The sequence below is a fragment of the Sciurus vulgaris genome (assembly GCF_902686455.1).
Source record: "Sciurus vulgaris genome assembly, chromosome: 1".
Classification (NCBI taxonomy): domain Eukaryota; kingdom Metazoa; phylum Chordata; class Mammalia; order Rodentia; family Sciuridae; genus Sciurus; species Sciurus vulgaris.
Window position 1 is genome coordinate 58,325,909 of NC_136461.1, and position 27,094 is coordinate 58,353,002.

Below are 27,094 nucleotides of genomic sequence, written 5' to 3' on the forward strand. Positions count from 1 at the left end.
TCAGTGAGCTTTTATAAAATTAAATATACACTTATTACTATTATCCAGCAATTCTATTCTCAGGCATACAACTCCACAGAAATAATACAGGTCTACTGAATTATATGTACACAATGGACTATTGTTCAACAATAGAAACTACTGATATAAACATGGAAGAAGTTCGAAAACAATTATCCTAAGTAAAAGAAGCCTTAAACAAACGTACAAAAATTCCAATTGTACGATTCCATTTACAAGAAATGCTAAGAGGTGGCAAAATTAATTTTCATTGACAAAAAGCATATCAACAGTTCTGTGGAGCAAACGGGATGGGCTGATGAAGGGCCATAAGGGAACTTTTCAAGAAGAGGGAAATGTTCATTATTTTTATAAAAAATGTATTAGTGTAGTATAGTAATACATAATATTGGGATTCATTTTTACATAATCATACAAGCATGGGATATAATTTAATCCAATTCAGTCTCTAGTACTTTCCCTTTAGCCCCCTCACTCTCTCATTCTCTTTCCTCTATTCTATTAGTCTTCTATTTTAGTTTTTTTTGAAAGGGCATTATACATATACATAAAGGTTCAACTCACTCTGGTATATTCAATATATACAAAGAATAGTTAGGTCAGTTTCATTTTGCTGTTCCTCCTTTTCCCTGTCCCTCCTCCTGACTGATCAATCTCCTTTATCTACTCCACTGATACCCTCTTTTATTCTCATGAGAGCCTCCCCCTTTATTTTGGTCTAGCTTCCACATATGAGAAAAAATACTTGACCCTTGACTTCTGAGGGGTTCAGCTTATTTCACTTAGCATGATGTTCTCCATTTCCATCCACTACCAGCAAAGGATAGAAGAGCCATAAAGAAGAATGAAATAAAGAATCACTGTGATTCAATCACTGTGATTGATTTTTTGTATACTGTTTTGTAAAATGCTACTTTGATTTTTTTATCAGTTCTAAAGTCTGGTGGAATTTTTTGAGTCTTCTAGATAAAGGATCATATCATGAGCTAATAGATAATTTGACTTCCTTTCCTATTTGTTTTCCTTTAATTTCATTCTCCTGCCTGGTTGCTCTGGCTAGGATTTTAAAGGACCATGTTCAATAGCAATGATGGGAATGGGCATTACTGTCTCATTCCTGTTTGTAGAGGAAAAACTTTTCAGTTTTTCTCCATTCAGTATGATGATGGCTTGGGTTCGTTGTACAGAGCCTTTACAATGGAGGTAAATTCCTTCTATCCCTAGTTTCTTCAGCATTTTAAACATGAATGTTGAATGCTTTTTCTGCACCTAATGAAACAGTCACGTGATTCTTGTTCTTAACTCTATGTATGTGGTGAGTTATACTTATTGATTTGCATATGCTAAATCAGTCCTACATTGGTATCTATGTAGTAAGTCAATGCTATAAACGCACCTCCTAGAACTGCCTTCATACTTTTCTATTTTGTTATGTTGTATCTCTATTTTCATTTGTTTCTAAGAATTTTTATGTCTTCCCTGATTTTTTCTGTGATTCATTCCTCATTCAAAAGTGTATTACTAACCATGTGCAGTGGGTGCATGCCTGTAATCCCAGCAGCTTGGGAAGCTGAGGCAAGAAAATAGTGAGTCAAAACAGTCTCAGCAATTCATTTGTTATCTAACTCCCTGTTTCCCATCTACTTAAAATAACATTAAAATTCAAGTGAGCAAGACTGACAATAGAGAGATAAGTTTAAGTTTGGACTAATTTATTGCACAATGTTTGGCACTGAAAACTGGAGATAAACAACTGAAGAGGTGAGACACTAAAGTTCAGAACAACTGTGTTAAGGGATCAAGAAACAGAAATGGGAATTAAATTAACTATCCAGTTCCTTGTCTCCTTTTCCTTGTATTTTGGTATAAATTAAATGTTCTCCTTCAGCTTCTGAATACATACGCACTTTTTTCTTGTTTTCATTATTAAGAAATGTATAGGAATTTGCTCTTTTTTGATAACCTCCTCACCTGGACACAGTTTTTTTCCTAAAATTATTGTTCTGTAAATATTTTGGATATTTTGGTCAGTTGTTTTTTTATTAGCTATTTAGAATATCACAATGAGTTCCATTAAGTAAGCAGAAGCTAAAACTCAGACTCAAGCTAAATAGTAATGTAGAGCACGGTTGATATAAATATAAGGTGGTTACTGAAAGCCTAAAGAAATGGCTTATATTATCTGTACTAACTGTACATACTGAATAACAAATTCTCATTGCCCTAAAACAGTGTGGTTTTTGAAACTTAGGATCCCTAGACCTAGTTAATTATACAAGTGAAAACTAATCCTCTGTTCTCTTAAGGAAGAAAAGCCATACACCAATATTTCCCTTTCAAATAATATGGTTTCCAAAGTAAAATTGTTGTAACAATTTATCTGCCTACCAATTTTCCTTTCAGTTCAAGTATAGTTTTCATTAGAATTTGCAGTATTCTTTTTTCCCAAACTGTGGCACATTTTAATTTTCCTTAGTGTTAGATGAAGCACCTAAAAAGATTTCTAAACTATCGTTCTGCTGTGATTATGCAACTGGAAAGCAACAACCCACATTTTCTTGATAACTTGGTTCTCATTTTATCTCGTTCAGTGAAAAAAGAGCTGCAACATTTATATTGAAACAAAGTCACAATATATTCTGTTGCTGCTCATAAAAACAGCCATCACCACCACTATTTTACTGTTTCTGAGTTCACCCTTTCTAGAATTTCTTATAATTCAAGTCATATCAGTATCTAGCCTTTATAGATTGGCTTCTTTCCTATAATATGTATTGCCCCCTAAGTAATATGCTTTTCCAGATCTTCTGATGACTTGATAGCTCATTTCTTTTTATTACCAAATAATATTCCATTGTATGGATGCACTATTTTGTTTATTCACTCACCTTTTGAAAGATATCTCATTTTTTTCAATTTGGGGCAATTATGAATAAATCAGTTATAAGCATTCATGTTTAGGTTTCTGTAGGGATGTAAGTGTTCAACTCAATTTAGGTAAAAATTTAGGAGCATGATCACTGGGTCATATGCTAAAACTATGGTTAGCCTTATAAGATATTATAAGACTGTCTTAGAAAGTGACACTACCATTTATCTTTCCACAAGCAAATGAATAAAAGTTCCTTTCACTTCATATCCTTGCCAGCATTTGGTATTATCAGGTTTTTGGATCTTAGTCATTTTAGTACACGTGCTATGTTATATGCTGTTTTCTATTGATGAATGAAGTTGAGCATCTCTTTATAAGCTCATCTGCCATTTATATATCTTATATCTATATATCTTCTTTGGTTAGGTGTCCATTCAGATCTTTGGCCCAAGTTTTAATCGGGTTATTAGTTTTCTTCATGTTGTGCATGCTTGCCTTTTATTTGTCTTTTTGTCACTTTTTTCTGCTAAGTAATAGAAGTAGCCAGTAGCCCATTGGTTATGGTTCTTAAAGTCTATGTTGTTTAAATTTGGGACAGAAGTTTCAGAAATGTTCTTTGACATAACCAAATTAAATGCAGATGGTGATTTTTTTTCCAGTAAACTTATACTAACTTTTCCCTTTTACCAGTCTGCACACTGCTGTACTTTTAAAAAATATTTTTCAAAGTCTTCTCATGATGGGCCTGGTGGCACATGCCTGTAATCCCAGCAATTCCAGAAATTGAGGCAGGATGATTGCAATTTTGAGGCCAGTCTCAGCAACTTAGCAAGGTGTTTCAAAATGAAAAATAAAAAGACCTGAGGATGTTGCTCAGTAGTTAAGCACCCCTGAATTCAATCACTAGCAATACCAAAAATAAATCTCATTATTTTTGCCCCCAAATATTATTACTTTGAATTATGAATTATATTCAAAAGATACTTTGAAACATGTCTTCTTTCAGATTGCTTTCCACATATATATATACACAAGATATTTCCTATGAAATATAACATGAAAGTGTTATGTATGATATGCATTTAAATAGTATGTTATTTATCTACTATTTATGTTTCTTCCAGATATTGGGCTAGGTAGTAAAGAAAAAAAATTAATGATTCCTTCAAATAATTCCTATTCTCAAAAGTCTTTTAACATAAGCTTCATTTTTATTTATTGGGGGAAGGTGGGAAAGGAATAAATGTGTATAGCACAGGGGATTTTGTGGCAATTAAACTATTCTGCATGGCAGTATAATGGTAAATACATGATATGCATTTGTCAAATCCCATAAAATGATACAACACTAACAGTTAATATTATTATTGATTCATAGATTATTAAAAATGTATTCCATATGTAATGCAGGATGTTAATAAAAGGGGAAAATGTAAGTGGGGGAGACAAAGTAAATGAAAACACAATGGACAACATGCTCCATTTGCTATAAACCTAAAATGGTTCTCAAAGAACGTGCAAGTATAGCTGTTTGGGAAAAATGCAATGCTTTGTTGTTGCTTTTGTTAAAGAATAAGATGCTGAAAAGACAGATGGGAAGCCACAAAGTAGATGGTTGGGGGCAAGATTCTGAAAGTCTTTCGCATTTTATGCTAAAAACATCATATTGCATCTTGTGAGCTATGAGATGTTATTAAAATGTTTTGTGATACAATAAAATCTGTTTTGGGAAGGTAACTCTTGGTAATAACACTAAAAGAGTGAGGTTTAAAACGAGAGACCCAGGATATCAGGCCATCACCACGATAACAGATATGGTCAATTTTATTTTTACAAAGCAGGCGTTTTATTTATGTTATCTTATATAAACCTTAGTAGGTCTTATTATTTCATTATAAATGAAAAACTAAGGAACAGAGTGAGCACCTCCATGTGATATGAGCTAAGAAATGGAGATAAAGAGGACTGCACCCAAAAGGAATACAAATAATTCAGAATTATAGTGATTTGAGTAATAAAGATTGAGTGATAAGACATGAAGCTAAAGTCTAAAGTCAGTTAGGGAAAGACCTTCTATATAATGGTAACAGGAATTCCTTTTTCATATATAAGCTACAAAGACCATGAGTCTTTCCTATTTATACCTTTTTCAACTTATGAAATATTATATATTAACTCACTGAACATGCCAGTTATTGTGTCAGGTTCTGTTCATACAATAACTTAAAGAGTCCTGATCCACATCATGAACCTGAATCAAAATTCATTTTCAACCTAAAAGTTCAACAGACTAAACCACATGGATCTAGTCAATAAATACATTCCAAAACATCACTTAGCATGGGAGACTATTCACTCATTTACTTATTGCTTCCACAGATATATTTAATAAGAACCTGCAATACAGCAAACACTATTTTGGGATACAACAAAGAACAAAATGAAGCTACCTGACCTTGTGGAATTAGCAGTCTATTTGATGAGCAAGGTAGGCAATAAACAAATGATATAAGTCCTTACAGTAATTCCATTTAAAAAATTAAAAAGGTGAGATAAGAGTGTGTTACCAGTGGTACTTAGGGTAGTTTGGAAGGGCCTCTGGGAAGTGTGAGCTCTGAGCAAAATCTAAAAGGAAGTAAGAGAGTCCTATGAAGGCACAAAGGAAAATATTCAACTTTGGGAAAAGCTGATATACATGGGGAAAGGAGTAAAGGGAGGAAGAGTGACTGGGTTAGAGTGTACATCTTGTACTTTCAAAGTGCTTATGCCCCCATCTATAAAAAATCCTTCTAGATAAGCTGAGATTTTATGCCATATACCCTTTCATTTATTCAGCAAGTATTTGTTTGCCTGGTTTACTTTATTCACGGCTCAAAAAGTAAACAATCATTAAAAGGAAAATGGGAGGTTTTAATTGCAGTGTGAAAACCCGAATACAAGTAGAGGTAAACATTACAGGGAGAATGCTTTATTTCTCCACCTCTCCCTGATTGCTCTCTCATCCCCACACGTAGGCCACTCCAAGAGCATCTGGCCTTTCATTCGTGGTATCCAGATTCGTGTTTGTCTTTATCGGGTTTTCCAGAATGGCCTCATATTCATACACTTTGTGGGGTGTTTATTCTGATCCTCAATTTAGAAAACATGCTCATTATTACTGGTCATTAGGGCTCTACCCAGCTGCAAACAGAAGAGGGTCTTGCAGGAAACAGTGACATTCACTCAAGGCTCACAAAGGAGCAGATAAAATACAGAATTTTAGTGTCGATAAATTTCCTTAAAGAACAAATTAAAGGAAAAAAATGAGAATCAAAGAAAGTATTTTCCCAATATCTGATAGGTAGTTTACTCTCATATTACGTTGCCTATTCTTTATTATGCCGGAGTCCCAGAAAGTGCCCGGTTTAAATTTTGGCCATAGTTCCAGAAGTGTCCCTCCAACAGAGACTGCTAGAGCCAGAGAAGTAAGGAGACCAGAAAGCCATGTGAGTCGAAATGTAACAGTGCCTGGATTAGCGCATAGGGATCCTGGCTACCAGGCAAAGCCAGGCTTGAGGAAAAGGAGGCTGCCCATGGCAAGGGCTTTCTGATCGCATGGTACAAACTGATAGTACCTCCGAGTCTTACCTTCACTGAGGTTCCTACCCGATAAGTTTAACTGTCCGCTCTTCCTCGCCGCCTTTAACAGCCCCTGGGGTACAGAGGTAGTGCAGTCTCTCCCCTCAGCTCTGAAACCAGCTCGCGGATCCCGCCCGGGTACTCGCTGCAAGCGCGACATGTTCAAACCCTAGATCTCGGAGCAGGAGCCCCGCCCGTGACGCTTAAATGTGGCGCCGCCAGGCCGCCCCGCCCCTTCCGCAAACGCGCACACTGTGCGCGGAGTTCGTGGCTTCTCGCTGGGCCTTTCGCTCTGTGCGGCGCGGCGCAGATGTCGTCACCGCCAGCTCCCGGGGCTGGAGGACAGAGCAGCCCCTTCCGTTGCCGGTGCCAGCCTAGCGTCCTGGAATTACTTCGCTCCTGTAAGTGCGTTTAACGGGCTTACGAGGGGCTTTCGGGTTTATTGTTTGCTCTGCTACTGCGATTCCAGCCTTCTGTATGCTTCCGCCGTGGCGACGGGGTTGGGAAGGATAACCCTTTCTTCTTCGCTCTCCTAGTCTGAATGTGGGCCTTAACTAAAATTTGAGACTTGGGCGCGGTCTGCAGCCTCTTTGGACCCCAATCTGTCTGTTGCTTGGGGTAGAGGCACCAGACCTCCATCGAATAAAAATGCCTTCACTCTTGATTCCTGGAACTAGTGCATCAGTTGTTGCACTGAAATAACCAAACATCGGAGGTAATGTGAAATGAAAGGGTTGGCAACCTAGAAAAAGAGAAGAAAAAAGTTTAAAATTTAGAATAATGTTCTCTCTACAGGTCAATTTAAGTGGACGGTAAAGGAGACAAGTGTGGTACAAGCTTTAGTGTACCACAAACTGCCCGGACTTTGGAGCCCCGGAAGTGCAAGTTCAGATCCCAGCTGCTTACTGTTGCTGGCAGGGGAGCTCAGGATCCCGAGTGGATCCTGGCTGGCCGGCTTGGTCCCCCGCATAAGAAATAGACAAAAGATGGAAAAGGGAAAAATGAACGTTAGGTATTTTGATCAAACCCGGGAGAAACAAGCAAGATTGCTTCTCCCCCTCCATCCCACAAAAGCAGTTACAATTTATAGAGACAAATGCAGGTGATACCCAGATTTAGAATTAATTGACCAGAAGAGGAGGCAAAGGGGGACAAAAGGCGGGAAGCCTGTTTTAAATTTGGATGGGCAATCTTCGCTTCTGTATCCATCATCTTTGGAGCCTACGTGTGGGACGAGTGGGGTTGGGGTGGGGGTATCTCAGCCCTTCAGCTTCCTTTCTTAGTAGGAAGGATTTTGTTCCCAGTGTCAAATTCAGTCAGTTTCATTTCATACCGGGTAACTTAAGCAGTTTTATTTGACAGCTTTTGAAGCTCATTCTTTTGCATTACTTTAGGAATAACAATTTCTACCATATAAAGTTTTGGAAATAATTTGAGGACAGTAAAAGTTTAAATCCTTGGTTGAGGGAAGTGACTTGAGATCAGAATAAAATTTGAAAATGTTGTCCAGTAAGTGTTTCCTGGAAAGTTATAGTTTATGTCTGAAATGTTCAGTTCATTGAGTCATTCACCAAGTATTTATTAAGAACTCATCTTGCATAGTACTGTTGTGAGTGCTAGACTTTCTTTTTCTGAAGTGATTTTGTCTTAAAAGCAGACTAGAAGATATCCTTCTAACTGCCAGGAAATCTGTGGATGAGTAGTGTTAATTTAAAAGTAAAATGACATCCCTTTGACAAATTCTGCATTATGCAGTTTTACCTAGCCTATGTCCTTGCTACATATAAGATTTGGTTTTAAACACATGTTCCTTTTCTTCTTATTTGATACAGTGATCAGTTTTGCAGATGAAGAAATTGAGGTTAACCGGAGTTAGGAATCTTGCCTAAGATCAGAAGTTTCTATAAGTGGCATGACCAGGCATTCAAACCTAGACCTTTCTCCAACTATGACTTGCCTCGTGGCTTTTCATAATTTCCAATTTGCTTTTATTATGGAATCATTTTAAGGGATACTTCAATTATTTTGTTGTTGTTGTTGCTTTTGTGGTGCTGGAGATCGAACCCAGGATCTTGTGCATGTTAGGCAAGTGCTCTACCATTGAGCCACATCCCTAACCCACTTCAATTGCTTTAACGTAAATTTGAGAACAACCTTGTTCTCTCTTCTAGGATGTAACACTCTACCTTGAGAATAAATTGCTATAAGATTTTACAGTAGCTATTCCTCTTCCTACAACAGATTCTTGTTTAGTTTAACTCTTAAATAATAGCAAGGTGTAATTCTTTAATTCATTGTGCTGCTACTGGAAGTTCGGTATTTCATAATTGTTTAATGACACTATGTTAAAATATTGTTTCATTTTGTATAAGAAGTGTATCCTATTTAATGATAAAGTAATTCTGGAAAACCCAACTGGCCATATACTTGTAAACTCAACAGATGAAACTGATATACCTAAAGAATTTTACTAGCATATATGTGTACTGGAAGTGTGGATTGAGGAAGTAAAAATTATTACCTCCTGCATTTGGGAAAATTACATGTTTACCTCAAATTGATGGATACTGAAAGCCAATCCACTTGAATTAAACTTCTTTATGAAAGTAGTTATAATCTTATATGGTTATATTAATGGGAATTAGTTCTTTATATTATTGTATTATTTAAAAGTGCATTAAAAACAAACAAAATCCTAACCCTTTTCAACCCAGGTCTGTAAGTGAAATTGTTTGTTTTTAAATGGCCTTTATATATATTATTAAAATAATATGAAAGGATTATCTCCTGTGTCCAGACTGGAGACTACTTCATACCTACCTTTAGTAGCAGAATTATCTAGCTACAATTTATTATGTTCATTTTATTTAAGTACTATAAAGTTTCACTCTTTCAGCTTCTTTGGTAACTGAAAACAATGAAGAAACCAAAATATGTTAAGCCTAACATCATATGACCCAAAGAACTCTATTCTGTTTTATAATGAAAAATAAGACATCAAGTCAAGATAGAGCAGCTTGTCTCTACATTAAAATTTATTAAGGTATTTTCAGATGTGGCTGTATTACTCTAAAACATTGCTATGTATTCGATTTTTTTTTCTCCCAAAGGTGAAAGGTACAATTGATAAGGTGGACTTACTGAAACAAGTCTAAAATGTCTGCTAAGGGAAGATGAGGTTAATTTGTGCATGTTTTCTAAGCACATTTGTTTAGAAACTAGAATCGAGTAAAGCAAATTTGCTTTGCAAACATTTCTCGGAAGTTTCTTTTCATGTAAGTAACAACATTTTGCCTGTTCGAAGCAGTATTATGTTTACCTTTCAAAATATTGCCTTATCTATGAGAGCTTGTTATCTTATATAAAAGTTATTGAGACAACATTTTAGTTCTGTTAAAATACTAATTTGTAATTTCATATTGTTTTCCCTTTAGGTGTTTAAGTACCAGTTTTGGAAAAAGTGGTCAGTAAATATTTCATTAAGGCAGTACATATTTTGTATTTTCATTAGTTTTTCAAACGTGACTCTGAATTGATTCTATTATTGTTATTAGGAGGTGAGTGGAATAATTATTTTCTTAGTGGAGAAAGTGCATTTTCTTTAGGATTGTACATTTGTATATTCTTTGTGTTTTCCCACTGCTTTTCTTCATACTTTTGAATCATGAAGCAGGTTGCCTGCTCTAAGAGGTTAACATTTGATTCTAATATTTGGTCTTATATTCCTCTCTACTTTCAGTATAAAAGAATTTTAGTCCCCCAGCGTTAGGAAAATAAAGACTTTATTACTGTCAGCATTTTGAAAAAAACGTGGAGATGCTAGTAAAAAAGATATATCCTAAATGCTTTTAGTTTTTGTTATTTTTGTTTATTTTCTTTCTACTGAAGAAAAATGAAAAAAAGATGTTGATAAACTATTCTTTTTAATGTCATTTAAAAAAAGTGCAATGGTGTTGAAATTTATTAGTTTTTCTAAAAATCACCTGAAAATGTTCATTATTCCTTATTATTTCTAATGTTTAATAACTATTACAGTATCCCTCCTCTTTTTCCTAAGATTAATATGTTGCACAACTTAAAGTATTTTTTTTTTAATTTTTTTTTTTTATTGTAAACAAATGGGATACATGTTGTTTCTCTGTACGTGGCGTAAAGGCATACCATTTGTGTAATCATAAATTTACATCGAGTAATGTTGTTTGATTCATTCTGTTATTTTTTCCCTTCCCCCCACCCCTCCCACCCCTCTTTATAAAGTATTTTTTTAATATTTTTTTTTTAGTTGTAGATGGACCACAATACCTTATTTTTATGTGGTGTTTAGGATCAAACCCAGGCCTCACACTTGCTAAAAAAGCACTCTAGTACCACTTAACTAAATCACTAGCCTCAAATCTACTGTCTTTAAGATTTGGCTATCACTCCCTGCAAACAGTTTTATTCAATTCAAATATTGTTCCACATGAACAAAGCTCCCTTGTATTTTCACTAAGATATAATATGGTCTTTGAGGCTTCATCCTTATTGTCTGCTTATTATGGTTTGGATATGAAGTGTCCCCCACAAAGCTCGTATATTAATGCAAGAATATTCACAAGTGAAATATTAGATTATGAGATTTATAACCTTCCTGTGAACCAGTGTTCCTTCACCATGCCCTTCCGCCTTGATGTTCTGCCTCTTGTTGGGCCCAGAGAAATGAACTTGATCAACAACAGACTAACCCTCTGGAACTTTTAGTCAAAAGAAATCTTCCCTCCTCTAAGTTCTTCTTGCTGGGTATTTTGGTCACAGTGATGAAAAAGCTGATACATATTTGATGCCTACTAGGCAAATATATGAGCCCAGCCTTGCTTTTCATCATTCTAAAAGTACCTATTTTTTGTTTATCACAAAGCATATCTACCATTAGTATAGTTTTGTTTATATTCCCATCGTAAGGTGCTGACCATTTTGCTTTTCTTTTTAACTCATTGCCTAGAATATTACCTCTCTACCATCTCTTCTCTCTCTCAAAATAACTATGACAAATGTCTTCAAGTGGTTTAGACTTTAACATGAGCTAACTGTGGCTTGAAATTAAGGACAGTTCATAGTTTCAAGTGAATGGATGGCTGAGTGAAAAAGCCTAATGGCCTTTAAAAACTACTTATGCTTTATCATTAATTTTTAGTTCAGATTATTTCAGATACTTAGCAATATTTAGCTTTGTTGGTTGTTTTTAATTTGTGCTTTTGTTATTTGAATGTTTGTTCTGATCCATGCCACAGTATGATTAATATTATTGAAGGAAATGTGCAGGTGTTTGTGTCATTTAGAAGTAAGGATATTTACTCTAAAAATATAGAAAAGTAATTGAAGCCTTCCTAAAAAGAATTTTCCATAGAAACATTTGCAGTTTATTAAGAAAAGAAATGTTTTGTTTAGCTATTATCTGCCTATGCATGCAATTGGTAATATGCTGCCTTAGAGTCAAAATGATTATGAAAATGTGGAACCTATTTACATTGTCAGATTTGTACTGCAGCAGCCTCTTAAAGGAGAAAGTACATCTGATATTATAATTCACATCTTTCCTATCACTTAACAGTTTATAAAGTATTTTCATGTCAATTTAATTTTGACAGTAATGCTGTTTAATAAACGTGGCTGTTCCAGAGTTACTGTTGAATTCATCCACTGAAAAGTTGAAGAAATGTAGAGTTTGAAATTGACTTTTCTCTAAGGTTATATAACATTTGTAGAATACCCATGTGCTGGGCACTCTTCTTCATCCCTATAGCATTTCTAATCTTAAAGCTAAACTTAAAGCTTTATCATTGTCTCTGTTTTTCACATAAAAGTAATGGAGATCACCTGGTTAATTAGAGTTAGTACTTACTATGGTAGTTCAGAACATAGATGGGGAGTGGAATGGGAATAGGGGTGGTTAAAATAGAGGACTGCTTTTTTTAACCTTCATATAGTTTAAATTTTCAATATTTAACATTAGTTTACAATATGATTTTAATGTGCTTTGTTAAAAATATGAATTTAAAATAAGAAAGTATGCTATGTAAACTAACTCTTCTGATTCATATTTTTCATGTGATCAAGAAGTCAGAATACCCTGAGGTACTAGCCTAGAAAAAGAATGATGGTATAAAATGGAGACTACTTGAAGATAGCCATTCATTTTTCAAAACGAGAGGTTTTTGTCAGATAATTGAGAACCCAAAACTAATTATTATTCCTTCCCATTTCACAAGTTTAATTTTTTTCTAGAATTATTATGACAAATGGTAGTAGGATACAAAACAGCATAGTGGAAATAATAGGCTTTGAAGTGAGATACCTAGTTTGTTTTTTTGTTTTGTTTTGGTTTGGTTTTTTAAATACCTGCCTGCCCCTCTGTTACTTGCTTTATATATTAAGTCAGTTGCTTATTCCCCATAACTTGGAAAAGGAAATTGAAGTACAAAGTACCAATTATTTTAATTGGTAGTGGAAACCCTTTAGTTTGACCCTGGGGCCTGTGTTAGTAATCACTCTGGCACCTTTTAAGTGTTATGAGGATTAAAGACCATTTTCAAAGCATTCAGTTAATGTAATTCAGTCTTATTACTAAGTTAGTACACTTTCATTTTTTTCAGTTTTGTTAGGTGTTTAAAAATATTTTTTTCTTCATGAAGAAAATGTTAAGTTTACAGCTTAGAAAAAAGAAGTTAAAGGTCAAATGATGCAAATGTCTCATTCCTTGATTAAGGAAAGCTAATATTAAAATTCTTGAAACTATTTACTTAAAAATACATATAATTCTAGAACTACCCCCTACGGGATTTTTTTTTTTTTTTAATTGTGAAACATTCCCTCAAATGGCCTTTGCTCAATTGAAGTTCCAAAAGAATCTTACATAACTTAAAAATTGTACTGAGTAATCAGTGTTCCCCAGCCAAATGTTTCTGTTGACCCTACTCAATCCAAAAAAGAAAACTAATCTGTACAGATAAACCAACTGTGATTTTTTTTTTTTTCCCAAGCTCTAAGTGTAGCTGAGAATACTGTGCATATGAATGTTGGAAACAGTACTTAATGGTTAGACTTCTACTTTTTTCCTCTGTTAATCATGAAAATAAGGCTGTGACAAATGACCATACAGATTTTTGCTTATAATTTCAAGGTGTTATATCATTTTAAAAGTATACAGACAGAATCCCTGCTAAGTATTCAGAAATGAACTTAGGTAGGCTTTTTCTTATGTCCTGGTGTATGTGTATATCTGTCCATGTCCATGTGTCTGCCCATCTATTAGTCCCCTAGTACTGATTTATCCTTTAGCTTCTCCATTTAGATGGAGAAGAAGAAAAGGGAGCATGGGATTTATAACTTTTATTTTAAAACAGATAATGTTTATAGAATTACCTAAATTTATAGAATTAGAACAGAAATATAATTGTGCAATTTATAAATTAGTAAGAGAAAATAAAGTAGATCTATAGATGAGTTTTTCACATTTACAGGTTTATAAATAGTAATTTATTTCCTGGGTTTTCCCTGTTGCTCTGAATAACTATTGTCCCCACTTTGAGATTTTTACCTCATACAAATTTCCCCTTAAATCTTACAGTTAACAGTAAATTTACCCAGCCTTTGCTGTATACCCTATATATACCATAGTAATAAGCTACCTGCCTTACAAGACTGAGCACATCATTGTTTGAAGCATTTGTAAAGTTTTCAGCACATGATGGTGCTCAATAATGCTTTTTTTTTTTTTTTTTTTTTAATCACATGCTGTCTTTGGTCGAGTATTACGTTATTGGTCACCAGGCACCAATGGTGCATGCCTGTAGTCCCAAGTACTTGGAAGTCTGAGGCAGAAGGACCCTTGAGCCTAGGAGTTTGGTGCCAGCCTGCACAACATGTCAAGACCTGTCACTTTTATAAGGGGGGGGGGTATATCTCGGAAAAACTAAAGTTAATACTTGCCTTTGCTGTCCTCAAAAAGTATTTGTTAAGGGGAAGACAACTAATTTTGATCTTTTAGAAACTTCAGACTGGAAAGAACTAAAGCTTGTTCTTTGTTATTGGTATCATAAGAGGAGTGGTAGTATTGTGAAGATTTGCATAAGCATTCTCTGGTATTTTTAGACATCTTTCTGGCATTATATCAATCAATTTAAATTTTCTTATCAATGTAGTAAAGGTTTTTTTTTGCTTTTGATAAGAAATTGCATTAATGGTTAATAAAAAATTGATAACATTTGTCAAATATAACTAGAAGTCTTCCCCTGACCTACTCCCAAAGATGAGCTAAATGACCCTTGTGCATACTTCTTTCACTACGATTTTTTTTTATAATTCTGTCTTTGAAATATAAAGTGGAAAGCAGTGGTCAACAAGTTTGAAAGCTTCAAACTTGTAATTTCCTCTTATCTGGAATGCTCTTCCACCAGAATGGCTATGGATACAGATACCAATAATACAAAGTAGTTATCAAATCCTACAAGGATGTTTAAAATTATTATCCAGATGGTCATAAGCTTAATATTACCAAAATTGTAAATATTCCAGGAAATTTGATAGTGGTGAGGAGAAAAAACTTGGTAGCTAGGGTGGAAATATTAGTAACGCAAGATTTGTAGATGATAGCCTACAAAGAAAGAAATATCGTGGGCGGTGTTTAAAAACAATAGTTGCTGAAAATGCAGTTTTTTGTAGGGAAGTGAGTGCTTTTGAAAGAGGGGAAAAAGAAAAGTGCCTGTACTCCCTTCTGAAAAACAGGGGCTAAAGGGGAAAACGCCCTACACCGCACTGCCTTCCCTCTCGTGTTTCCCCAGCGGCTGGCAAGGCTGACTGAGCCTGCGCAGGGCGGAGCCGACGGTGACGCACCCTTGCGCCGCACTGCATTGTGGGGAGCTGGGGTCCGCGAGGGAGGTGGTTGGAGGCGAGGTGGGGGCGGTCGTTTGTTTTCTCGTGGTCTCGAACTCGCGCGCTCTCTTCCCCTCCCCCCGGCGTGCAGCGGGGAGGAGAAACGGCGGCGGCGGCAGCAGCAGCAGCAGCGGCTGTATCATCGGATACTCCTCTTTCCTTTCCCGCGACCGGTTCCTCTTCCCCCTCCCTCTCACTGTTTGTTGTGTGTTTGATGTGTTAAAGCAGGAACGAGAACTCGAGCAGCGCCATGAGCAACACTACCGTCGTCCCCAGCACTGCGGGCCCGGGCCCCAGCGGCGGGCCGGGTGGCGGAGGCGGCGGCGGAGGCGGCGGCACCGAGGTAATCCAGGTGACTAATGTCTCCCCGAGCGCTAGCTCTGAGCAGATGCGGACTCTCTTCGGTTTCCTAGGCAAGATCGACGAACTGCGCCTCTTCCCGCCGGAGTGAGTATCGTCCACCATCACCGTTTTCGCTAACGCCGCCCCAGCCTGGGCCTAACCAACACAATTTCCGTAGGCCTTATGGCTGCTTTCCCTGCCAGGCTGTGCTACTTGGTGGTTGGTAGTTGCATTTTCGGGCGAAAAGATTGCATTTTAGGCCTACAAAAAAAAAAAAAAAAAATGCAGATCAGAGACAAGACTGATTAAAAGACACTGGCTCATTTAGGTTTTTTTTTTTCTTTTTTTAATTGTGCCAATGAGACCGTTTTCGTTTGGGCACTTAAAGCAAAACAATCTTTTGTCATTTCGCGTGTAGGTTAGATTCATTTCTTTTTTAAAAGTCAAGGTGGGATTTTTGGGTTTTTTTCCTCTCTTTGCGATCTTTGGAAGAAAGGTAACAGAACTATTCAGGCTTATGTTAATTTAGTGTTGGTATTTGTAGGCTGTCGTTTATTGCTAAGTATTGCTTTTAACTGATTCTGGCCCAGGCAATCAATATGACAGATTAATTCAGTAAGCCTGAATACTTAAACACACACACACACACGAATCCTGGTGTTTTCCTTTTTTAAAATAATGTACAGATTTGGGATGTTTCTCATTTGTTCTTGAAAAGAAATTTTAAAGAATGTCAACATTTCGATATAGAGTGTATTAACTTCTTTTTTGGCCTTTAAAAAATTATAAAGATGAGGTATTAAAAAGTATTGGAGCAAACACTTGAAAAATAGTTCTAGGCTCTTTGGAAAATGCTTATTAGATAAAAGTGAAAAATCAAATGTTGTCAATATTTAGTACATCCATCATGTGTTGAGAGTTTTATGATGTCACTTAAATTCTAAACAGGAAGTTCAGAAATTTGTGTGGTTGGTGTAATAAATCACTAATTTTTGTACACTTCTCAATAGAATAATAAAAGTGAATCATAACGAAGTATTTAAATATTATATTTCATGACTTTTTATTTTCCAAAGACTGTTTTCAAATTGGTGTGTTCTTGAATTTTAGGGAAAATGTACATGTGGAGAAAGGATTCATTTATCACCCTGCATGTGCTGTGGAGTTTAGGAACACGTGTTATTTTGAACAGAAACTTATTTTGTAATGGACAAACTCATAATATGAGCTATAGAAATAGATATTTTGCTGATACTCAACTTCTTCATAATGTATCATTGTAACCTTAATAGTAAAATGGCAGAAAATAAGTCATATGTTTGTGAATATTTTATTACTGGGGTAATAAAATAATTTGAGATGTTCAGTTTGTGACATAATTCCTTCCACTTCCACAAGATTATATAGTTTCTGACTTTAAACTGCTTTTTTGTTCTCTGAGTATACTCTTTGTGGTGCAGAGTAGTTGTGGGAATTTACTGGTTCTTTCCCCCCCCCCCCCCCCCCCAATCAGAGGGCAGTATTGTGGAGGAAGCCATGAAAGACACAAGTCTGGCTTTTTCCTTTGTAATCAGGTGAATAGTTAGGTCCATCATAACCATGATAGATGCTGGAGAGTTGTTCATTCAATCACATGATCTGGGGTGCTGTCCATTTGGAAAATTCCTTTTCCTGTATTAGAAGATAAATGTTGACACAGTAATGCTCTTTGGCTCCCTACTTTATGTTGCCATGTGCAATAAATTTATTCTGAAAAGACACAAGTTGTAATATAGTGAATGTTATATAACATTTAGTTGACTTCCAGATTTGAGCAGTACCATAGATAGACTTTATTCATTTAATGTTGAGTTTTATTATTTGTTCTTTTACTAGTACTCAATAGGTAATCTGACCTGTTAAAGTCTAGGATGCTTTCTTGAAAATTTCTGTAAATTCACTAGTTAGCAGTAGTTTGCCAGGAATAATATGCTTTGGTCTCCCAGTGGTCCAGATGTGCATATCACTCCAAAAATACTTTCTTAATCATAGAATAAGATTGAATGGCTCTGTTGTGAACATATTTCCACCTGATTTTCTTTGTGTGTGTATGTGTGTGATCAGATATATTTGTATGGTTTTTTTTTTTAATACCTTTATTTTTTGTGGTGCTGTGGATCAAACCCAGTGCCTCACACATGCTAGACAAGTGCACCGTCACTGAGCTACACCCCCGCCCATATTTGTATGTTTTTAATTTCCCTGAAGAAGGCATTCTTACCTGCCAGGAATTCTTTTCTCCCCCGATGTCCTTGACATACTCACATCCCTTTGTTTCTCAAATGTCTTTTTAATCAGAGTTTTCCTTGACTACTGTATATAAAAATATGGCACCCCTCCTCTGTCTAGTTTTTATACTCCTTAGCACTGTTTTGGGTTTTTCTATTGCCCCGTCACCAATTGACAGGTTAAGTTCAACCTTCTCCCTGTTATTGAATGCAAAGTTCTTGAGTTCATCAACATCTGTGAGGTTTTTCAAAGTACATATATGCACCATATGTACCTAGTGAAGTGCTTCAGTTTTAAATGTCTATTTTGGGGAAATTTTTCTGGGCTTACACCATGCATTTCATTGACAGATTGCTGGGGAAGGTTTCTGGAGTGGTTTTGTTATTGGATTTGTCTGGTTTTGTTTTTTGTTTTGTTTTCCATTTCTCTTAAGCCAAAAACAAGTGGCCTGTGATTTTACTTAGAGAAGTGTTGTCTATCTTCTCACTAAGGTAAAACAGCTCTGCAGCTATTTGAAAGCATCTGTTGTCTTCTACATTTATTTTCTTAAACTGTCATGTTGACTACCTACTGAACCGTTGAAAATTCAACATTGTCTACTATAAATTAGGTGCTTTCAAAATTTTTCCTACCTCATTCCTTACAAACCCAGAAGATGTATTTGACCTTGTTTTCACGTAGTTGAACTGAAGTTCTCCTAGGTTGTTTTGTCTGCCCAAGCTATGAGTGTCAGAACTAGTATTTGAACCCCAATATGTGATTTTTTTCTCTACCACTTGATCAGGGGTTCGTTAATTTAGCCAAGCAATTTGAGTTGTGGTATTATTTAAGTAGGTACTAAATGTTTAGGTTTTTTTTGTTTGTTTTTAGTTTTAATGAGATTTCACAGTGGAGAATATAACTAGAGTGCTTATTAGGTAATGATCCTAGTGAAGAACGTCAGAGTTACACAGTAACAGAAGCTTCTGTAACACTGAATATATATTTTTAAAGAATTTAATCCACCTTTGAAGAAATATTTGTTTTAATGAAACATTTTGCTATATATTTTTTTATAGAATATATAAATGGGTCAGTAGAATTTTTAAGTTTTTAGGTGAATGTAACCTTTGTTACACATGCTGCTTTTTGGGGCTTTGGAAATACTTTGTTTATAAACTCAAAATTCTCCAATCAGAAATCGTTGGCACAGTGTTAAGGTAAGAGTTTAAAGACTGGTATTGATGGCCTAAACCAGAGGTTCTCACACTGAAGTGGCCAGGAATATGTACCTAAAGATCTTGTTAAGAATCAGGACTCTCTTATAAAAGGAATTCACTGATTCCATGAGCTTTAGATGAATATCAGGATTTTGAATTTTGTGTGCATCCTAGAAAATTATGTAACATCCCTCAGAGGACACTTTGAGAACAACTGGAGGGCTGGGAATATACCTCAATGGGAAGGTAACTTGTCTGGCACTCATGAGGCCCTGGATTGGATGGATCCCCAGCATAGTTTAAATAGAAACAAACACTGGAAACAATACTACATCTTTTAAGATAGAAGACAAAAACATCATGCAGGGCTTTTCGTATCAGATTTCTCATTTGTCCCAGTGTCATCTAGACTTGCACAAAATTCCATAGCCTGAACATGAATTTCAGGCATCAGTCCTCTATCTTGTATTAAAGTATGTCTTTTTAAATAAACTGTTAAAATCTCTATGGAGTCAAATAATAGCTTAAACTTTAAACCTCTTTAAATGAACCCATTTCATCTAGGGGGAAATGTTTTTCCTTCTGATTTGTTTTACAGTATTCAGGCTTTTCATGTTTGATCTTAAACCTAACACTGCTTACAGGTTTTGATGTAGCCAAGGTTAATAATCAGTATTCTCATGACGTGAATGGGTAGGAAAAAAATTATTTTAAGATTGCCAGTAAATGGAAATAAAATGTGAACACAAGCAGTTCTAAAGAACTGTTCATTATATGTTCTTTAAGAATTTTTTCCTTATATTTGTCTATTTTTTTCATCAGATAATAGTGTTAAAGAATTCATAGAGGTTGCTTGCTTTGTGTGTGTGCGCACATGCTAGACAAGCACTCTGCTGCTGTCTACTGCTACACACCCAGACCTTTATGTTTAATTTTGGGACAGGGTCTCATTAGGTTGCCCAGGCTGACCTCAAACTCATGATCCTCCTGCCTCAGCCTCCTGAGTCCCTGGAATTGTAGGTGTGTGCCAACTCACCCACACCAAGCTGTTTTTTGTTGAGGTTTAAGGAAGTTACTTCTGGGAAAGGAAAACCTTATTTTAGACATCAAGTAAGAGCTCAGTACTTTGTCTACTAGAAATCTTCGTAGAATTAAGAATCTGGATTCCCCCCCACACACCCCAGTGTTTTTAATGTGTTACCAGGGATATGTGATTACTACTGCCTTTGGGCATTGGTTTTCAAATAACTTGATGTAGGATTGAAGAGCAAGGAAACCCTGCATTTTAAAAAAAATCTTTTCCTTTCACAAAAAGTGTTATGACAGAAGTTGGAACCCTTTTGTTTTAAAGCCCTCTCTCAGCACTGTTCTGCTACCACAGCTTGCACTTGCCACTTGTTTTTCTTTAATCTGTGGAAGCAATTTGCTGAGGAAAGAAATTCATTCACTTGGTGAAGTAACAGGGGTTAAAGGGTGCCTAAAAACTTTTAAGCACTCTTTGTGTGTTTAAAATTTTTCTTTCTCTGAAAGTACTCCAAGAGAAAAAAGACCTAATTGTCGAAAGTGCCTGGGAGTCGGTCATACACTGTATGTTAAAAAGGTCATTATATGGAACTAGTTCATTTTGCAGGAAAAAAAACCTCGATAGATATATTTCTCAATGATAGTATTTATTTTTGAAGTGGAAAATTTTTAAACTTTTTTACTCTGAAAGATTAGCATAGTGAAAGGTTTCTAAGCCAAAAAACTGTTAACTTAGGTTTAAAAATAGCTGGTATTAGGGTTGGCATGTGGACCATTGGTACAGCATTTGCCTAGTCCTGGGTTCATTTCCCAGCACCACATAAAGGGGGGAAAGGTTGATGTGACGAAAAGTGTGTTGATATTTTTGTGATCTCGCTGAGTTTAAGAAAGTGGTTTCTAACCTGATACACTGTAAATTTAAATAGGGATTATATTTATCGACAGTGCACTTTGCTACATTATTGTACAGTATGTATTTTTCTTGTGAACTGGTTAAATTATACATGCAATTGCATGTTTTTTATCCGATTATTTTATTTTTGGGGGTACATGCTTTGGTTTTCAAATAACCCTTTGTGTTTTCACTGATATCTTTCTTTTCTTTTTTTTTGTTTATTTTTTAGTGATTCACCTTTGCCAGTCTCATCTCGTGTCTGCTTTGTTAAGTTCCATGATGCGGACTCAGCAGTTGTGGCACAGCATCTGACAAATACTGTTTTCGTTGACAGAGCTTTGATAGTCGTACCATATGCAGAAGGTTTGTGCTTTGTTTTAACTATCTATGTGGGCATCCTAAGATGACCATCTACCTCAGTATAGTTGTAGAGTGAGCATTAGTAGCATGTTAAAATCTAAGCAATTAACATTTTGAAACCCTTGTTATACTGCAGTACATTATTTATACTTGCAGTTTTTTTATTCTAATATTAGAGATCAGATATTTTTATAAGAATTTAACCTTTTGCTTTCACTTTCATTGAAACCATATTCCTACTTGTAACTCTCTGTGATACATCTATTTAATGTTAAGTTTTATGAAAAAGTCCCAAAGGTAAATGGCTAACTCCATGTACATTTAAAAAAAAAAAAAAAAAAATCCTTCAAGTGCATGTTGTTTTTAAGTAAGTGACTAGGTTAGTCTTATTTCCTTAATGCTTCCTTGAACTTATAAATTGCCAAAAAAAAAAAAAAAAAAAAAAAAACAACCACATTGAATTCCAGTATACCAAGGGTTACAATGATACTGTTTTTTGTGAAAGTTCAAGATTTCCTATAGCTTAGGTGCCAGATGGGCACTGGGTATTTTGTTTTTATGCCAGATTTTCTTGTTCATTCTTGTTATATTTCTAGAATATCTCTAAATAATAAATTCTTCTCTCTGTTATTTGTGTGTGTGATTTTTGTAGTGGAGAAGGCAAATGCAAAACCCTTCCAGATGACTGAAAAACAGTGGGTCCTCTGCAGCTACAGGGGATTCTAGACATTAACTAAAGGCCAGCAAGCACTCAAGTCCCCCAAGTGTTTTCCTGGTGTAATCATTTGTTAACTACATTTTCTCTCTTTTTACATTTTAGGCTGTTAATTTGACAGAAAAAAATGAGCAGGTTTTTTGGATCTTAAAAAGCCACTGTGACAAGACAGCACTATTTTAATGCCATTTTGTAAAAATTTCTAAGGCATATTTTATAATTAGTTTGTTCCCAGTGTACTGCTACTTGATTTGCTTTTTGGTAACTATAAATATTGATCAAAGAAATCACATATGATAAAATTACTGGATTTTAAGTAATAATATACTGACCAGGATTTACATGCTTTCCCCTTTGTTTAATAAACTGGTCAGTGGAAGCAGAATCTTGTTATTGTTGATTTTAGATGCTATTGGATCTTTGAATACAAATGTGAACGTTGACACCATACCTTGTAAAAGTTGTGAAATGTCTAAATTTAGAGAAATTGCCTCTGGTTTTCTAAAGAAATTAACTTATATTCAGAGATGGGTTAAGGCATGCTATATAATAAGTACATTTATCTTCATAATATTAAAGTGTATGGGCTCAGTTTTAAGGTTTTTAAAGATAGGTAATTTTTGAGTTAGTATGTTTTGGTTAAGCAATTTCTTTTATGTCACTTGTGCCTATTATAGGATAAGACTTAATCACCAACAGAAAATTTACAGAGTTCAAATTCAGGATGAGTAAAATATATATAGGTCTTGAAACAAGGGTCAAACCATGTGAGTAATATGCAAAGCATTTGAGTTAGCCATTAAATTTAAAGAATTTTTATTGGAAAAGTGTTAACAGTTCCCAAGCCTGGAACATAATACAGTATATCATATAACTGACTTTGATAAATATTTTTAGGCTACAGTAATTTTTTTAGATCTGTTTTTGAAAGTGAGGTTGGGGAATATATATATATATATAGAATTACAGAAATATTTAGCTCAGAAATTTATTTTTGCTGTATTTAATTATGATATGCTGTATTCATGTTATCTCCACTAAGTAATTTGGTGTATTCAATCCCTTTGTCACCATTCACTCTGATTTTAGCTCTTACACTTTGGTGTTGGCTCTTGGTCAGTTGTTTTAGAACAATAGACAAAAATCTACGGTAAGGAATAGTCTTAATTGATAAAACAGCCAGATTTGGAAGGAACTCTTTAATAGTAATGGATTTGGGGGTTATTTAGGTTCCTTGGTTAATGTTTGTTTCTTTTGTCTGTTTCTTTTTCTTTCATTTCTACACATTCATGCAGTATTTCATGGTTCTATCAAAGCAGCAGTAAAAAAAATACTCTTGACGCATGAAAATTAACTGGTGAGGGGCCTCATTGCTATTTTTAAATTGTAGTTTTATTTTTAAATAGTCTTTTTTAAATCAGAGGATCAGATGCATGACTTTTTTTTTTTTTTTAATGGATGCAGATCTTCTATCAGGTGTCTCACAATAAATTCAAGAGGATTTTAGTTGGCCAGAAATGTTACAAATGCACTAATTTGACTAAGATGTTGATACTTAATATATCCTCTTGAGACATAATTTTGCATGCAAAATTATCCCTTGATCTTTGTAGGTTTGTTAATATTGATGCATAAATGCCCTATATCTAAATGATCTTCTCCCCCTTCCCCTCCATAACTCTTGGTATCTAAATTGATGACAGCTCTGACACAAACAAGATAACAGTGCTGTGTAGTATACATTTGTTTATGTTATCGGCACTTCTCAGTATAGGTGGAAGGAACCATTACCTTTATTTAACAGTGGTTTTTCTTTTTTGTTGTTGTGTTTTACAGTTCTTTTCCCTGGTTCAGCCTGAACTATATACCAGGCCCTGCTGAAAATACCACCCAACAGTTTTCTTCTGCAGCTTATCCAGTTTCTCTTAAGTGCCCTGTACATATTGTATGTTTTATGATGAGATGCAGTTTCTTAATATGTATTACAAAAATACTACTGGTATTTGCAAATATGTAGTTTAATTGTATTATTGAACTCTCATTTTGGGGGCTTGGGCACATTAACAGATTAATCCATCTGTATAGGGCTTTTGCTGTTGGATAGAATTTAAATGGTCTACATAAATATTTGTCTTAGGACCCTTAGTTTTCATCTGAATACACAGTTTAGGCTTTAAAAACAGACATACATGTCATTTGGGGCATAAGAAGTTTGGCCCAGTTAGCTTTTGAACTGACACACGATAGCGTTTTTTTTTGGTATGGTTAGCATGGCACATGTTGGAACATAAAGCATTTTACTGTACAGGTAAGGAATGTGCCATGTTGTTTTACCTATTTTCTCTCTCACTTACTCCCCCCCCCACCCCCCCACACACACATCCCAAGTGTATTCAGAGACCTTCAGAAACATTCATATTCATTTTCATGAGTCAGCAAAAGCCCTACGCTTGATTCCAACAGAATATTTCCTTTACATACTTTTCTTCTCTTAATTTTTACAAATTTGTATGGTAGGTGTAAAAAAGAATCATAGTAACTGTACCATATTATTAACCCCTAAATCAAACTTTTTTTGTCTTGTGTATCTTGATTTTTCTGTGTGCTTTATAGTGAAGCAGCCGACACGAGTCGTTGTTCATAAAACAGCTTTTGAAAGTTGAGAGCACACCCCTGGAGAACCGACTGTGCTTGCTTACGTTTGGTTCATGACTTAAAAATCGAGTACAGGTGATGAAATCTTGGCAGTGTTAACAAAAAAGTAGTGTGTATTGTGCTATTTTTTTTTACTCTAGAAACTTAACCATTTGTAGACAAAAGGAAACAAATTTTCACACATTGAAGTTTCATTCTGACATAAAATTAATGATAAATAATCATATAGAAATCAAGCTTTATATTTTAGCGAACAATAAGTACTTTCAACAAACTCAGGTGGTGTATCAGGGAGACATTTTCTGGGTGTTTTTGTGTGTTTTCTGTCTTACAAAAGAGTGTGTTCTCATGCAAGAATGTTTCTCTGCAGGAGTTATTCCTGATGAGACTAAGGCTTTGTCTCTGTTGGCACCAGCTAATGCAGTGGCAGGTCTTCTGCCTGGTGGTGGACTCCTGCCTACACCTAATCCACTTACCCAGGTACTTGTAATTGTGAAAAGATAAAAAGAAACCTAGTACTGCAGATATATCTCAAAATAACCTATTAGTAATTGTGGCAGGAGTAGGGTGATCTTACACAGTATTAACACTAGGGAACATGCTATTACAAATTTGTTCATTGGGTCCAAGAAAGAAAATAAAACTGAAGTTCAAACTGCTTAAGTGAAGCTTTCAAATGCCCTGTGATTTTCTGCTGTTATCATGGGGTTTGGATGAATTAGGAAGGTAGCTTGAAAATGAAAATGAATTCTGGATTGGGATTTTGCTATGAGGAAAGTAAAGTTGATTAGAATGTTTCTGATTGATAACGCTTTAAAAATCTTATAATGTTAGAACTAAAAGGCACTCTGAATTTGTTTTACTTTTTGTAGTGCTGGTAATCAAATTCAGGACCTCATGCATGTGGTAAAGTGCTCTACCACTGAGCTACTTCACCAGCCAAAAAGGCACTGAAATGCCTATGTTTAAACTACTCCAAGAGGTTACACAGGGGCTTCAAAAATAATAGTGAATGATGTGTCTCAGCTAGAAATTTATAAAAATATCCTGTTACATCATTTTTGATTTGTCATTATAAATAAGTCAAGGCAGTTGTTCAAGGAGAAATGTGCCTCTAGTAGCACAAAGCATGGCAAGTAAAGTAAGTGCTGACCATTGGTATAAGAAACAGAAACAAAGTCTTAATGAACAAAACTTGAATTTTTACAGATTGGCGCTGTTCCATTGGCTGCTTTGGGAGCTCCTACTCTTGATCCTGCCCTTGCTGCACTTGGGCTTCCTGGAGCAAACTTGAACTCTCAGGTACAACTTCTTATTCTATATTTCAGCCTACTTTTCTAGAAAGTTTATTTAACTGTTCATTTGCATTTCATCAACAGGAGTTTGCTGCATTGTAGTACTAATTGTTTCTTATGTCAGCTTGTTAAAAAGAGATTTAAATTATCACTAAGTTATTAGCCCTTTATTCATTAGAGAAATTTTTTTGTTGTTTAAAGTAGAAAATAGGTATGTTGGTAGCCAACACAAGATCGGTATGTCATGCAGTCAGTACTATGAAAGGATTGGGATATGCTTTTATAAGTTTTTTTCATCTTGCAAATTTTCAGGTGTTGTTTTGGTTTAATTGTTATATTTTGTTTTTTCATTGAAATTTGGCTAACCTTTTTTCTGAAATTCTTGCTTTGTAGCGGTCTTTTAATGTTAAGTTTGAATTTTATTTTACATGTGTATTTAAAATGTTATTTCCCTCAAAGTCTTAAAATAAGCAAGAAGTAGTTCTATAAAATCTAAATTGATAGCTCTTCTACTCAGCATTGTCGCCACTAAACAGTAAAGACACTGCCACCTGTCTTTATTTTTTTTATGTGGCTTATAAAAAAATTAATAATATGTAGCTTTTATTTTTATTGGTCAGCATCCTGCATAGAATATGTTACTTTTTATAGGTTTGGTAAAATTGCCTCAGTATATTTTGACATACTGAAAGAAAAAAAAATAGCATCATTTGTTGTTACATGTGTTCTCATTTATTTTTGGTTTTTACAGTCTCTTGCAGCAGATCAGTTGCTGAAGCTTATGAGCACTGTTGATCCTAAGTAAGAATTTTGTTTCCCTTGATGATAGTGTGTGTGAATATCTATAGAGTATTGTTATGTTTGATTACTGAAAGTACATTCTCAAGGCATCTATTATATATTGTTTTCTAGAAATGCGGG

General features: G+C 35.2%; 2 protein-coding genes across 11 annotated transcripts in view; one reads left to right on the plus strand and one right to left on the minus strand.

Moving 5' to 3' along the window:
* LRRC40 (leucine rich repeat containing 40) overlaps positions 1-6,779 on the minus strand; it is a 54,601-nt gene extending 47,822 nt beyond the window's left edge. The window contains 1 exon segment of the mRNA XM_079129014.1: positions 6,521-6,779. Coding sequence (XP_078985140.1) covers positions 6,521-6,671 — 151 coding nt within the window. The 5' untranslated portion in view covers positions 6,672-6,779.
* A 6-nt stretch (positions 6,780-6,785) lies between these two features.
* SRSF11 (serine and arginine rich splicing factor 11) overlaps positions 6,786-27,094 on the plus strand; it is a 41,103-nt gene continuing 20,794 nt past the window's right edge. For 7 of the 10 annotated variants that reach the window (XM_079129054.1, XM_079129058.1, XM_079129059.1 and 4 more), the window contains exons 1-5: positions 15,449-15,868; positions 21,378-21,511; positions 25,249-25,358; positions 26,088-26,180; positions 26,925-26,974. In XM_079129054.1, the coding sequence (XP_078985180.1) occupies positions 15,672-15,868; positions 21,378-21,511; positions 25,249-25,358; positions 26,088-26,180; positions 26,925-26,974 (584 nt within the window). In that variant the 5' untranslated portion in view covers positions 15,449-15,671. Of the gene's footprint in view, positions 6,913-15,448; positions 15,869-21,377; positions 21,512-21,558; positions 23,581-24,059; positions 24,954-25,248; positions 25,359-26,087; positions 26,181-26,924; positions 26,975-27,094 lie in introns of those variants that run through there. The other 3 variants (XM_079129057.1, XM_079129056.1, XM_079129055.1) reach the window with 3 other exon arrangements.